The sequence below is a fragment of the Ambystoma mexicanum genome, chromosome 9, assembly GCF_040938575.1.
Source record: "Ambystoma mexicanum isolate Mex_15411 chromosome 9, UKY_AmexF1_1, whole genome shotgun sequence".
In the NCBI taxonomy this organism is placed as follows: Eukaryota; Metazoa; Chordata; class Amphibia; order Caudata; family Ambystomatidae; genus Ambystoma; species Ambystoma mexicanum.
This window is the reverse complement of record NC_090931.1, coordinates 1,066,436,586-1,066,451,323: the sequence shown is the minus strand read 5'-3', so window position 1 is coordinate 1,066,451,323 and position 14,738 is coordinate 1,066,436,586. Positions and strand designations below refer to the sequence as shown.

The 14,738-nt window shown below is 42.3% G+C and overlaps 1 protein-coding gene across 16 annotated transcripts in view; it reads right to left on the bottom strand.

Moving 5' to 3' along the window:
- The window catches only part of BAZ2B (bromodomain adjacent to zinc finger domain 2B), a 2,602,315-nt gene that overhangs the window by 1,190,863 nt on the left and 1,396,714 nt on the right, over positions 1-14,738 (bottom strand). For all 16 annotated transcript variants that reach the window (XM_069616356.1, XM_069616365.1, XM_069616369.1 and 13 more), the window contains one exon: positions 119-259. In XM_069616356.1, the coding sequence (XP_069472457.1) occupies positions 119-259 (141 nt within the window). The remainder of the gene's footprint in view (positions 1-118; positions 260-14,738) is intronic.

The following is a 14,738-nucleotide window of genomic DNA, read 5'->3' as shown; positions in this document are numbered from 1 at the left end:
AAATGTGAACGTAAACTCACAAAGAAGAAGAAACTGCAATAAAGGAAACATTCTAAATTATGCATAATCTATAGAGGAACATGTTTATTAAATTAACAAACTGTACAAGATGGGTCACCTTTTGATCTCCTAAACACATGTCTTCAGTAGGTTTCTTTAACGCTTTAGCCATTTCTAACTCCAATCTTCGCAATTCAAGCTTGCGTTCTTTGTTTATCCTTTTTTCATCTCTTTTCTCCTGCTTTAATCTCTCTTTTTCCTAAAAGGGACACAAATTAAATTAAAAAAAACCTTGAAATATTCAAATACTTTAATGAAAACACAGTATGTATTTAATTATGTGTACATGTGTCCTAAATGTTTGTATACAGAATTTAAGAGCCATGCTGATGTAGTGCCATTTATTTACATTGTGCAACGCTCATGGATCTCGAGAGGCAGAACCTGAGGCCCACAACAAAACCCTCTCGTCGCTTAGTTTGTATTTAACACTGTAAGAAGCATCGACAGAGACAAAAGGTTTTAGATTCTGCCGTTTGCGGTTGTGCAACAGCAGTAGGCACTGGTTTGGGTTGAGAATTACCTTTTGGCGAGTAGGACAAAGTGGCTGAGGACAGAGGGAATCTGGCAGGAGACAATGGTTCAACAGGGTGGGGTTTCTCCTACCTTCCCAATGTCCGAGGCAGCATCAGCTGCTGCATCACTGATCTAAAAGGCCCACTATTGGCAGATAATTAGGGGAAAGGAGTATAGGGGAGATGATGCATTAGAAAGATGAGTGTGAGAGGCTGGGCACAGAAAAGAAAGATAGTGCAAATATTAAACACACAAATATATATATATTATAAAAGCAACGATTGACTGACATTATGAAAATTCGATTGCTAATAACATTTGACTTGTTTAGCACATCACCCAAAATCATGTAGGTACATGGACTATGGAAATCACTGAACTGTATCAATAATCAGCACAACTGGCCTCAAACCACCCTCGACTTTTACTCCATTAACATCTATCGTTAGCCCTGAAATAATTACTTTTCCAAACAAAATCATCAGTGAGACCGATAAGCTCTTTGCCACAAATAATCAGTACCGCAATAACCTCACGAATGCTGAAAGGACAGCTCTGGCTCATTTGGAATCACACTCAGCGTTTATAATCAAACCTGCTGACAAAGGAGGGGGCATTGTGCTCTGGCCTAGGACCGCCTATTCACTAGAGGTACAAAAAGATTTAAGTAACATCAAGTTTTACAAAGCATTAGGTAACAACCCAACTGCTAGACAATTGGATGAGATTGATAGCCTGATGTCAAATGCACTTATGCAGGGCTGGATGATGATGATGAAAAGCTGTTTTTGGTCAGAAAACATCTGACTATACCTGCGTTTCATTGTTTACCTAAGGTCCACAAGAATGCCACTAGCCCCCCTGGGAGACCTATAGTGTCCGCAATTGGCTCCATTCTTGCACCACACAGTTTATGCAGACTTTCTCTTGAGACCCTTTGACAGTCTATGCAATCATTCGTACAAGACACCACTGCAATGATCCACATTTTAGTCTCTTTGACCATCCAAGCGAGTGATATCCTAGTAACTAAGGATGCAGAGGCTCTGTATACCAGCATTCCCCAGATGGCTAGCACAGAGGGGATGTGCAGGAATTTGGATAAAATGCAGACACTCACCGCCCCGTCAGAGTTCATTCTTGAGAGTATAAGGTTGGCCCTTACCGAGAACTACTTCCTTTTTCAAGGCTGTTTTTACAATCAATGGCATGGGACCAGCACGGGGACAACTTTTGCCCCAGATGTAGCAAATTTGTACATGGAGAACCTGGAAGAGGAGACGATCTATAGTGAGAACCATTTCGCCAATGATATGCTATCATGACAAAGTTCCATCGACAATGTCTTTATGGTGTGGTAGGAATCTCCTGACTCATTAAAGAACTTTCTAGTGTGGGTCAATGGTCAAAATTAATTTATCAACTTCACTATGACTTCTGACAAATCATCTATGCCCTGCCTCGTTTTGGAGATACATAAAACAGAAGAAGGCACCCTAAAAACAACTCTATTCAGAAAGCCCACTGATAAGAATACATTACCGGCTTTTGAAAGTTTCCACCCTTTCAATCTTAAGGAAAATCTCCCTTACGGACAATTTTTAAGAATCCGCAGGAAAATGTACCACAATGGTAGATTTCGATGGCCATGGTAATATCCTGAGCACGAGATTGAAACAAGGATACCCAGCTCAGACAACATGAAGGACCTGAAAAAGAGCGTAAAACACATACAGAAATAGCTGCCTATCCAAACAAGTGAAGGTTGCAGAAGAGAAGATCACATGTGTCGCCGCCTTCAGTCTGATAAGTCATTCCCGGAGAAGGGCTAAACTCCAGAATTGGAAAATCATTAAAACACCTAATTTCCATTCAGATAAACCTCGCTTTGCATATAAGCGTCCGAGAAACCTAAAGTCCACACGTATGAAGACAGTGTATGCAGACTAGCACTCAAGCTACCTTGTGGTCCCTACCGTCTATCATTGGACATTTTCAATGCAGTAAATGCTCAGGATGCTCTCTCATAAGGGACTTAAAAGAAATAGCTCTGAATGGTCTTATTTGGAAATTTTGCAGGTTCACTAAGTGTTTAACAATGTGGGCTTTTTAAGGAATAAAATTCCCTTGTGGTTTACTCTATGTTGGGAAGACCATGAGAGAGATCCGTCAGCGGATATGTGAACATCGGTCGTGTCTGAAAAATCTGGTGCCGAAAAACCGATGGTGGCACATTTCAAAGAAAAAATCACACTAATGCACAGATTTCCTGTGGTTTATGATTCAAACTGTAAGATGTCCAGCAAGAGGTGGCGATCATGATCTACTGCTAAGTCAAACTGAACAGAAGTGGATACATAAGCTTCATTTAGTCAAAAAAAGACTGAAGACTTCACGAGTGGAACCTGTTTCTACATTGATCCTATCGTTGAGCTAGTAGTACAGAGTCTGAATACTGGGTGTCTCATACTGCTGGAGGACGCACATACCCTTGAGCACAACAGAAATGAAATCTACTTAAGGGTGCATCCACCTAGTGTTACAGCAGGACCATCAAAAGTAAATCATGTTAAATGGTTCCCTTTTTTCTCTTGGTGATCCCCTGGTAACGACCACAATATGACGATGTTTAGTGGTAAAAATAGGTCCACTTTATAACACTGCTTGGCGTCGCCTGTAGTCATTTCTTCAGTATAGAGCTCTGGCCAAGTAATGCATGTAGAATGTTACAATTGCAGAAAAAATTAAAATTAGAATAAGAAAAAAAAACACAAATATATTTAAATTTTCTTATTTTAATTAATTGTCTGTGCAAGTATTAGGTTAAACTATTGCGGCTGCCTCAAAGGACGAGCGGCATAGGTATTAATTATTTGTACCTTGCCTCTCTCTACATTGCCGTATGAGCAGTTCATACACAATACTTAATATTCCCAATCCAAGATGGTGCCCGCCCACACACGTGACATGCATCATGTGCATTTATCACATGAAAGTCTGATGAGCGTTCAGGCTCGCAACCAAAGTAGCGCGATCAGCGTTCGTGTCCATCCTGTTCTTTTATCGAGTTCACAAAATGAGCTATTTAGGTAAGCCCGCCGTACCCTCATAACATGACCACATTAGAGGTCTTCTGCAATCAAAGTGATTAGATGCTCCCCGTCAATGCTTAAACATAATAATCCGTGGTTATAGGGACCTCTCGCTCCACTAATAAAACAGTTGGAAGGGGACTGTACTTTTTAGCCTAGCAGAAACGTATGTATTTTTTTGACTCTATGTAACGAGCCATAAAACAAACTCAAATTACTTATTTTTTATGCAACGACTGATATCTCAGCCCAGAGGTCGAGCATCAGATTGTTTCTTGGGCTTTTTTTGCTTCCTTGAACTATGCCAGCAATGTGCTACTGCAGGATTTGATATATAAATTAACGTGACACCCTCTTCACTGTGTAGTATAACGTGAGGCTTCCCGTTAATCACAGGGACTACAGCATATGGCCTCTCCATTCTGAAAATGTAGTGAAACACACGACTAAGAAGTAACACAGAGACCTTTCACGCTGATGGGATCTTACCCTAGAGGGAAAACACTAGCCACAAGGTAATATGCCCTTAAATAGCCAGAACGTTCAATAATATGACATACTGTTTACAAGAATGTCACAGACGGCACTGTGCTCCAATTTACCTTCAGGTGCTGGGTGATCACATACCACTAGGTTCTGTGATATGAGTTTATGAAGCAATCTGCCCTGTATGCGCTGAAGAAATAGCAGATTAGTAGTTAAGAATGGAATTATGTTTGAATTTACATTAAATTTGCATAAGTAGGTCAGCATTTTAATAAAGTTTGTTTCGTTGGTTAATGTTAATGTTTTTTATCCTGATGAAGGCTTCTTGGGATAAATTAACATGGCTGTTGATGATAGACACAAAGTACAAAAGAAGCCAGAAAACACAATGTGTCGACTATAGAGAGCAAATAGTTACTCTTTTTAAAACATTTTTCACACCTAAACCCCACTTCCTTGACGTAGCTTTCGTGTTGCTTTTTTAACTACATATTGCGCAGGTCACAGCGCAGCAGTCTATCATGTTGTAAGTGTATGTTGATGTACTGGCTATTGGGGTTAGTGTTACTATGAATTGTTTGTAGGGGAATATATTACAATTTTTTTCTTACACCTCTCTGACCTAAGAACTGATTATTGATACAGTTCAGTGTTTTCCATAGTCCAGGTACCTACGTGATTAAGGATGGGTAGCCTTTTTTCCTTTTGTGTTTCTGTTATGTTTTCCTCCCTTTTGAAACAGGCCCCCATTAACAAAAAAATAGGTAAGCACCCAGAATGGTCATGCTTGTTTAGCACACCTACATGACATTTTCTCAAATAAACTGTGCGTTTCATTTCACGTTCAGCTCCCATGCCCGCCCAAACAATTCAGGCTCAGGAAAATCTATTAGCGCATGTGTAAGTGAACGTGGGCGGCCACAGGGGGGTAAAACTTGCAAGGTCGGAATGATAAATACAGATGTTTCGTAATCATTATGCGAGTGTAGCTAGGCCCAGCTATAGGGCACAAGTGATATTGTAGCACAGTAGTCAAAATATGATGTATAGCAATGCTGACGTAGACCCTGGTCTGGTGAGAAATACTGAAGCACTGACATATTGGAAGTGAGGCAGAGCATTATACAATCCCCCTTGGAAATGTGGCACCATGGCATGATAAAGCTCAGCAGTAAAGTTGAGCACAGAGGCCTTTGGGCCGAACAAATGAAAAGTTTAATTGTATCGAGCTACAGGCCTGCAAAAACAGAAAGGAATGCCAATGGACAAGCACGGGCAGAGCTGCGCCTGTCCCGAAGGACAAACCCATGGGAGTTGGGGTAGAGGTCTTCAGCTGCTAAAATGTCCAGTCTAGATTTCCGGTACTAGTGCCCCCCAGTCGAATGACCATCCCATTTGAACTGCCAGATGCCCATAAGAGAATACCTAAATCCATCACAATTCGGTTGATTGGTGTATCCATCGAGAGGCCTAGTTGAAGCTCCAGGGCGGGGCAGCTGATAAAAGGGGAGCCTGGAGTGAAACACTGTGATACGGGTAACAGGAGGTTATGCAAACAAATGTAGTTCAGCGACACAGAGGCATGGTGGGGGTGCCCGCATGTGTGGTATCAAGAGAAGTGTACCATTATTCTAAGCGGCCAATTTGACCTTGAAGTAATCCACTGAGATCATGTTAACGACCAGGTGCACACCACACGACCAAGCCAATGGGCAGGGTAACATAACAGGTACCTCGCCAATCAGGTAGTTGAGAACCAAGATGACGGAGTAGGGGGGGCACATGTTAGAGGGTACAGGTATATTAGGATGTGGTCAATCTGTTGAGGTGGTAGCCAATGAGGGTGGGGGTTAACACTGTATATTGTGTACGTCATGAGTGACTCTTTTGTCCTTTAAAACTTCATACTTGCTTTATACTAACAGAGAGCTCTGAGGCAGTTTGGTTCTACGGGGTTCTACGGGACCTTCTGTCACCTTTTTCCTTTTTGTATACAATATAAACCTTGTTTATCTTGCAAAGAGGTGCATCAAGCCTTTTTCGTTAGAGGAGTGTTTTTTACTGTCTGGTTGCCCGGAGGTCTTGCCTTATAGGTGAGAATTACCTTTTGGCAAGTAAGAAACAGTGCCTGGGGCATGGGGAAGTGGGCAGGAGACAATGGTTCAAAGGGTGGGTGTATTCCTACATTTCCCAAGTTCGAGGCAGAGAATAAGGGGAAAGGAGTGCAGTGGAGATGCTGCATGAGCAAGATGAAAGAGAGACTGGGTGTAAAAAGTCTGCATGTATTTAACACACACAGACACACACATATATAAATAATAGAAGCTACGATTAATGGACTTCCTGAAAATTCTATTGCTAATAACATTTTACTTCATTAACACAACTACATGACATTTTCTCAAATAAACTGTCTGTTTCAAAATGGCGGGGGTACTGCTACCTTCCTAAAGGTTGAGGCAGCATCAGCTGCACAATCACTGAGATCATAGGTTCACTATTGGCAGAGAATTAAGGGAAAGGCAGGCAGGGGAGATGCTGCATGAGAAAAATGAGGAGGAGGGAGAGAGAGCGAGCGACTGGGGACAAAAACGAAGATAGTGCAAAAAGGTTATATTTATATTAGACACACAGACACATATATATTATAGAAGCTACGATGAATTGACTTTCTGAAGATTCTGTTGCTAATAACGTGACATATGTTTAAACACACCTGCATGACATTTTCTCAAATGAACAGTTGTTTAATTTGTGCATTGGTTTTCGCATTTAAAAATGCGCAGCCATTAAAGAGGCGCACAGCTTAAACCGCAAGATTAACTTTCATACTTCAAAGTTAGGTGTCCTTGGTACTTGTATGTTTCTCCCATGGTGCATTGCAGCAAATGAAGATTTTCATAAATGATGAGCCTATTTATTTTACCCAATGAGAGGCGTTCAGGATATTAGGTGGGGAGTAAGGAATTATTTGCCTTAGGGTTAATGTGGGGAGGATGCAAACAGCAGCTATTTGGGTTGTTTGAGAGTTAATGGTGGACTAGGGAATGCTTTGCACGTGCTTTCACGAGAAAAGAACGGTCCTCACAAGAATCTGATTTAATTTCTGAAGTGCACCATGGGAAGAAGAAAATGGTTCAAATGATATCAGCAAGGGGCTTGAGACAGATTGTCTTCAGATTGGATATGGGCAGAGTAAAGTAGTAGTATCTGGGCGCAATGGAAGTTCGTGTGGGGGCGGGGCTTGGGTTAAAGAAAAACGTTCAACGCGTTTTCAACTACTCTTGAGTATCAACAACACATTCGCTAAACTTTTAACCCTTGCACTTGCCACCAGCAGGCTGCACTTTTTACTTATTTTGTGTCTTATTTATTTTACGGTTTATCCTATGCACTTGACTGCTCCCTCCCCGTCCCCCTGCACTTTTCCCCTTCACCCTCCCCTGCACTTGCGCGATCTCAATGTCACCTGGCCTAGTAAGATCGCTGTTTGTCGTCCTTCTGTTCCCCCTCCTTTGCCGTGTCGCGAATGAAACACTTGTGTATAGGCGCATTATAAATGCCATATCACTGTGATCCACCAGATCTAAGGCAGCAGACAGGTCCAACAGCATTAGAGTCACTGCTTGCCCTTTGTCCATACATTGTAGGATTTGTGCTTTTAAATCTAATAGGGCTGACTCTGTACTGTGTCCTTGTCTGAAACCCGATTGCCATTTATTTAATCTTTTCTTTTCCTTCAAAAATGTTGTCAATTGTACGCATGCAACCCGATCTAAGACCTTTAATATAAATGGTGTTTTTGAGATGGGGCAGTAGTTTAGAGCACTCTTTGAATATAGACCAGGCTTTTTTATTAGCGGGGTGGTCCATGCATTTTTTAGGTCATCAGGAACATAATTCTCTGCGAATGTTGTATTCATGAATTTGCAAAGGGCACTTATCAGGTGTGGTGCACATTCTTTTATGACCATAGCTGGGCATGTGTCTCCTTTACAATTTGTAGGTTTAAGCTTGGCAATAATTTCCATTAATTCAGTTTCACTAACTGGTTCAAAGCTAAACGGATATTCGTGGTTTATTTTCTGCTGTTTAGTTTGATTTTATCTTTAGGAGGGTAGACTTTATTATTGGCTTCAACCCTTTCCCTTATAGTATCAATTTTTTTGGTCATAGTGATTTGTATCTCATTGCACCACTCATCATTTTTATCAATGCTGTTTATTTAAAAAGGTTGTTCCAGCTCTTTTGGCACTTTAGAAAGTTCTTTTTGGCGTGATTGGGTGTTTCTGTCATTAAGAAAGTTCCTTTTTGCTGTAATAATAGCTTGTCTGTATTTGTTTGTTGCAGTTTGAAAACCCTCTTTGTCACATGGATTTCGTGTTAACTTCCATGCGTTAAAGTATTTGTTTATTGGACTTTCGTTTTTGCAAATCAGTTGAAAACCATGGGTTATTTTTCCTTTCAACCACTTGTTTGAGTTTCAATGGGGCTAGTGAATTTGTGACTTCCTGTATTGTTTGGTTGTACATGTCGGTCATCTCATCTAACCTTGTGGCCCGACTCCAAGCACCACTGACAGGCGCAATGAGGATCTGTGATGGACATTTTTGCCCCACAGTCCGTAAACCGCTTGAAGCCGGTCTTCATTGTCAAGGACATATTCGAAGAGGTAACCGCCAGCGTGCATGCTTCATATACCAGCATCAATGTCACAAAGGACGCTACAGAGGCCATCGAGGACCAATACTCAATGCTGCATGACTCTCGAGCCTATGAAAACAAAAATCGGAAGCAAGCTGCAAGCAGACTTGAATATCAAAGATGAGGAATACGTGGGAGGCCAATCCATTAGAAGGAAGCATATTCTTGGCAGGGGAGTAAACCAAGCTATTGCAAATGAGCATTGCAAGTCTGGGACCTGCACCCATTTGAAAGCCAGAGACTAAGAGGGTTTGGGACTCTGGGAGAACCAGAGACAATCCAGACGAAAGCACAGGCTTAGCAGGAGAGAAAAGCAGGCTAGTGCGGTCACGCATTGGAAGTCTGGGACCTGCACCCACCACATGAGAACCTGCAAATAACGAATGGGACCATGAAAACAAAAGAGACGGAGCAGAAGAAAACAGGCGCTTGGCAGTAGAGTACAGCAAGCAGATATAATACAATATTGTGAGTCTGGGACTAGCACCCATATGAAAACCTATAATAATACAGTGAAGAAGGTTCGGGGTCTGGGACCCAAGGAGATAAGAAAAGGGAAAAACCACACAAGGAAGAGACTCGCTCCTAAAGTAGAACCCAAAGGAATCCAGGGGAAAAGAGCGAACTATTAAACCCTTAAAGTAATACATTTTCGAACACTGAAACACCCAAGATATTGGGAAATATTTTGTTGGCAAGAACTGCCATTACCACTTTAGTTTGGAAAAGAATACCTGTGCACATTAGATTTATGTTAGTAGCGTTGGGGTCAGACAAAGGGGTTTTGGGACACAACATCGACTGACTATTTGTTTGACATCCTGACGTTTTCCTTACTTTTCATTGTGGCAGGGATACCCCTCTTAGCTTTAGGGACAGAGAGGCCGTGTTGCCAACCCTTTTACTGGTTAATAAAAGCTTATAACCAAACAAAGCCACCTTTGTGTCTGAGCCTTACTTCTACACCCTTACACGACCCACTGGTGCTCTTAGGACATGCATGTAAATGAAAAGTGCGGTATGCAACAGTTGGCAGTAAAATGGCAGTGTCACTGGGTCTAGGCAAATTCTCACTGTTAGTCCTGGGCACCTCACAAGTGATCCCAGCAGCGGGATTAGAAGACGTGAAGACTCTTGCGACATGCTTGTTCCCATCTGATGGGTCTTAATAGGGAAGCCCGAAAGCCAAGAGTAACACAGAGCAGGGAATGGTCCAGAAAGGCACTCTAAACAAAGTAGGAACAGCTCTGCATTATTAAAAGACTGATCACAGTAGAAGCAAAGCACAGATATTTGCCTACAAGGCATGCAAGTAATGAATACATAAATGCACACAGTATTAACAGGCACACACTTAAGTGGTTATATGCTGTGTGGAGTCAGCAATTAGTGGTGGACACAAAGTTGCAGGTTTCTCAACAATAGCTATATTTATTAAAAGAAATTGGGTTTTGAAAAAAGCCTATCTTGTCCTAACAAAAAATTGAAAGGTCCCCAACTAAACAACGAAGACTAAAGAAAGTTGACCGAGTCCAAAGTACATCGGACCCTCACACTTACATACAAAATCAAAAGGTATAATATAGTTCTTGTTGTCACTTCAACCAAGTTATGCAAAATGATAGATATATACAACTTCAGCAGACCAGTCCTTGGCTCCAGGGTTTAACTTCCATTCCCCTGAACTGTTCCAGGGAAAGGACTCATACTCATGTTTCACCAAAGTTCATATTGAAGGGTGATGGAAATGTCTCTTTCCTGGGTAGTCCCCTTTCAGATGACAAGGCTAATGTTCTTTCTCCAATACAGGTTGAAATGGATTGGAATACAATCTTATAGTCTTTAGGATGGCAAAGCAAAATTTTCAATTTTAACAAAAGTTTGATACAAGAGTTCCTTTAAAACTGGTTGGACTCTAGCAGGAAAGAGTCTTATAATTTTTCAGGATGACAAACTAAAATGTTAACTTTCAACTTAAGACTTGATATAAGAAAGTTTATTTTTAATAGAACATTGGTTTTCCTGGTATACTCCCCTATCAGTAACTTCCTTACTGAAATATTCAGCTTTAAAAAAAAAAGGTAATAGAAACTCTTTTGCAACACAGCACTATGTTTCCTATTGTACTCCCTTGCTAGGAATATCCTCCTTTTTGGCTCATACATATCCCGTGGTATACTCTCCTGCTAGGTATCTTTTCCAAAAGAAGGTTTAACTGAAAAACCCTGGATATCCTGGTTTACTCTGCTGCCAGGAATATCCTCCTTTTGATTCACACAGATCCCCTGGGTGTACTCTCCTGCCAGGTATGCCATTCAAAAAGGTTTCACTCCCCCTTTTGGCTCATACACGACCCCTGGTGTACTGTCCTGCCAGGTATCTTTTGCCAAAGAAGGTTCAACTGAAAACCTCTGGATATCCTGGTTTACTCTCCTGCCAGGAATATTCTCCCTTTGATTCACACAGATCCCTGGTGTACTCTCCTGCCAGGTATCTCTTTCAAAAAGGTTTCATTACCGAATGATACTCCTATTAAGTCTTTCTGCAACATTCACGTTTCTCTCAAATGTTCTCACAATTGCACCTCTGCAGTGGTACAACCTTGCTGACTTAAGTTAACACATCAATTTCCCCCATAGTCGCATCCCTTATATGAGGGTTTGTTCAAGCTCCTTCTGTTAACCTCTTTTACAATGTCTCTTGATTCTTGGCAATGCTTGTTGCAGGTTTCCCCCAAGTGACATCTCATGTCAGGAGAATTGAACACCTCCTGCACTTTATTTCTCTGACAATGTCTTTCGGTTTATGGCAATACAGGTTTTCAGGTTTCCCCCAACTGGCATATCTCATCATGAGAATTGTACCATGTTTGATCTCTTGTTCATTCTTTTGGCTCATGGCAATACTGGTTCCAGTTTTCACCCAACTGACATCTCTTATCAGGAGAATTGTAAAAGTATTTGCCCTCTGTTTCGCTCTATAAATCTATTTTGGTATTCAAAACCTGTATTTAATTGTCCACATCCCTGTCGGAAACATCCCGGGGCCAACAATAAAGGGGCCAACTCACTGGTCTATTCTGGAGTCTCTGACCCATCGTATAGCTGTACTGGTACAGACCTCCCTCGGGTGTGACATCTGTAGCTTGTCAAACCCCCTTTCAGGGCCTCTGACGGCTTTGTGGTCCATCGCTGGTACGGTGGCTGCCTGTGGATTTGACAGCATCGTGGACAACCTCTCTGTGTTGGCTGGTTCCTTTGCAGAACTACCCTGGAGTCCTCTTGTCTCAGTTGGGTCTCCTGCCACCCCGTTATGTCGGGTGGATCACTGGCAGTCTGGGGGCACATCTCCCCTTTAGCTGGGCTTGCTTCCGCACGTTTGCCTCTCTCTCCGCGGCCCTGCTTCCTGCTCCACATACTCTACAGCCTGTTCCGACTTCTCTTTCACCTTCCTTCATCTGTGGGTGGTTTCATGATTTTAATGTCCTGCAAACTGGACTGATTGCATAACTAGACCGAACCTTACTCTTAGTATTGCTGTTGATCCTTATTGACTCCTCGCTCCTCTTCCCAGTCCCAGTACTAAAAGCTTTCTGGGAATTGGAGTCCAACGCATGTTCACAGAGATTCAAGTTCTTTTGTTGAACCCTTTTGTCTACATAATCATCATGAACACCAGATGTCAAATGAGTTTTAGAGAGGTTATGCACACAGGAAGAGTTAATAAAGTTCTGTTTAAGATATTTAACAGAAATAGGTTTCAAGTCCTCACAATTAGAGGATTTTGAATAATGACAGTACGGTTTTATAAACTTGGGACTGAGGGTCGTTTCTTCCCAGGCAAACAAAGAATTTTGTGTTTCCCCTGTTGGAGCCATCTCCTCCCCCAGATAGCCATCTCCTCCCATGTGATCCACCCACAGAACACCACCCCCAGGGACAGGATCAGGTAGCAGCTGTTTTGCCATGGCCACATGGGAGGAGACTGTAGGTTGGGGGTCAGTGATGGCTCTGCAGGATTCATCACAATGCACAGTCTTATCTAAGTATGTTCCATAGCTTTAATCTTTCCCACTATGAAGATAGCTGCACAGAACACTCCAGTAAAGTATGGAGGAAAGGGCACAGGAGCAGGAGTATTAATGAAATGGAGGAATGAATTTCAACATGTTTCACTAAAATGTTAAGTAGTGTAAGAAGTCAGCAATGAAACTCGGACATAAGTTTGCCATGTTTTTGGTTAAAGAATTTTATTGAAACTAAAACCGTTGGGAAAAGGCCTCAGACCCAGTTCAAAGAGGAATTTACCTACATATACCAAAACTAAGGATCTATCTGGGTCAGGATGTCAAAATCAAAACCATCCTTGTGTCCAAAAGTTCTATTCTGACCCTCACACTATAAACTAAAATATAAGGTGAAAAAGGAAATGTCTTTAACCGTTGGTGCTTTTTGACAAGTGTTCGTAAAGGAAGAACAAATAGTTCCATCACAAAGGTTCTTCAATGATAAAGAGTTCTTGTTCCAGAGGGTGGCTCCCTTCCCCTGGATTCATCTTTAATACAGGTAGTTCTTTATAGAACAGTTCCTTGTGTCTTTCTTGGCCCACAATAGCACTTTCACACACAAAGCTGCTTAGCTTTGTAATTCTATTTCGTTCTGAATTCCTAGTTTCCTTTTCTGCCAGGATTTTACTTATCGTCCGGTCAACAAAGTCCTGATATTCTTTCTCAGAACTTCTTATTTCCACACACTTGCAATTGCCTGGTATTGTAAGGAAGGCATGGTATGAAACAGTAAGACAGACACAAGTGATCACATTTCAAGGGTGTTTCTTGAACTTCAATTGGGTTTGAAAAACGCCCATCTAATGCTAAGTCTAAAGATGGGAGCAAGCTACAACCATAAAATAATAATAACGCAATGCTAGTCTAGTCTGTCAAAATAAAAGGGCCTATACTAATAAACCTAGTCCCAATCATTAGTTCTAAATACAAACAGCGTGGGAAACAATGTTATGCAAAAGAAAAGTTTCCAAGAAATTATATACTCGAATGCTCAACCTGCCGCAGGACCACTTCAATTCACAATTACTCCTCTTTTTTATATAACCTTTTCCTCACTTTCACCACTTCTCAGCTGGCTTACCTTACAGAGGCCTTCGATTGAGCACCCACGCGGTGCCGGACCACTCTGTCAAAAGGTATTGGGCCTCATAACTGTGGCGGCCACGGTTTGAACGGTGCCGGCAAGGCACCGGCACCGTTCATACCGGGCCGCCACATTACGAGTTCTGCTTGTGGGTCCCTGACAGCCCGCCAGGTGTTACCTGGCGGGCTGTGCGGCACCCGCGAGCAGAACTCGTAATTGCACCGGCACCGTTAGCAACGGTGCCGGTGAAACCATGCTCCCCACCACCATTCTGCCTTATGGGGCAGAATGGGGATCGGGAGCCCGGCATTACCACCTCCCGCGAATGGGCAATTACCAGCCCACTCATCTCGTAATGGGCCGGTTATTGCCCAATTGCAGGAGGCGGTGCCCGAGGTGAGCATGGCAGTAGCCAGGCCTGCCATACAGGCACGGCTACCGCCATGCTCGTAATGAGGCCCATTGTATCTTGCTTTTATAGTTCAATCACTCATCAGCAGTTCAACTTTACTTGCGTCTCTTATCACACGCGTTTTAAAAATGTTCATTCCAGCGCTCGCCATAGAATGTTGCTGCTTGCAACCTTGGCTTCAACACAGACCAGTCTTGTATTGGTCTCCCCAGCTCACCGACTGTGTTGATTTCACTGACGCTGCTTTGTTCTTGAAGCCAAGGATGGTACCACGAGTCGGCTGGCCATTCTCCCTGCCTTGATTATTGACGCAGGACG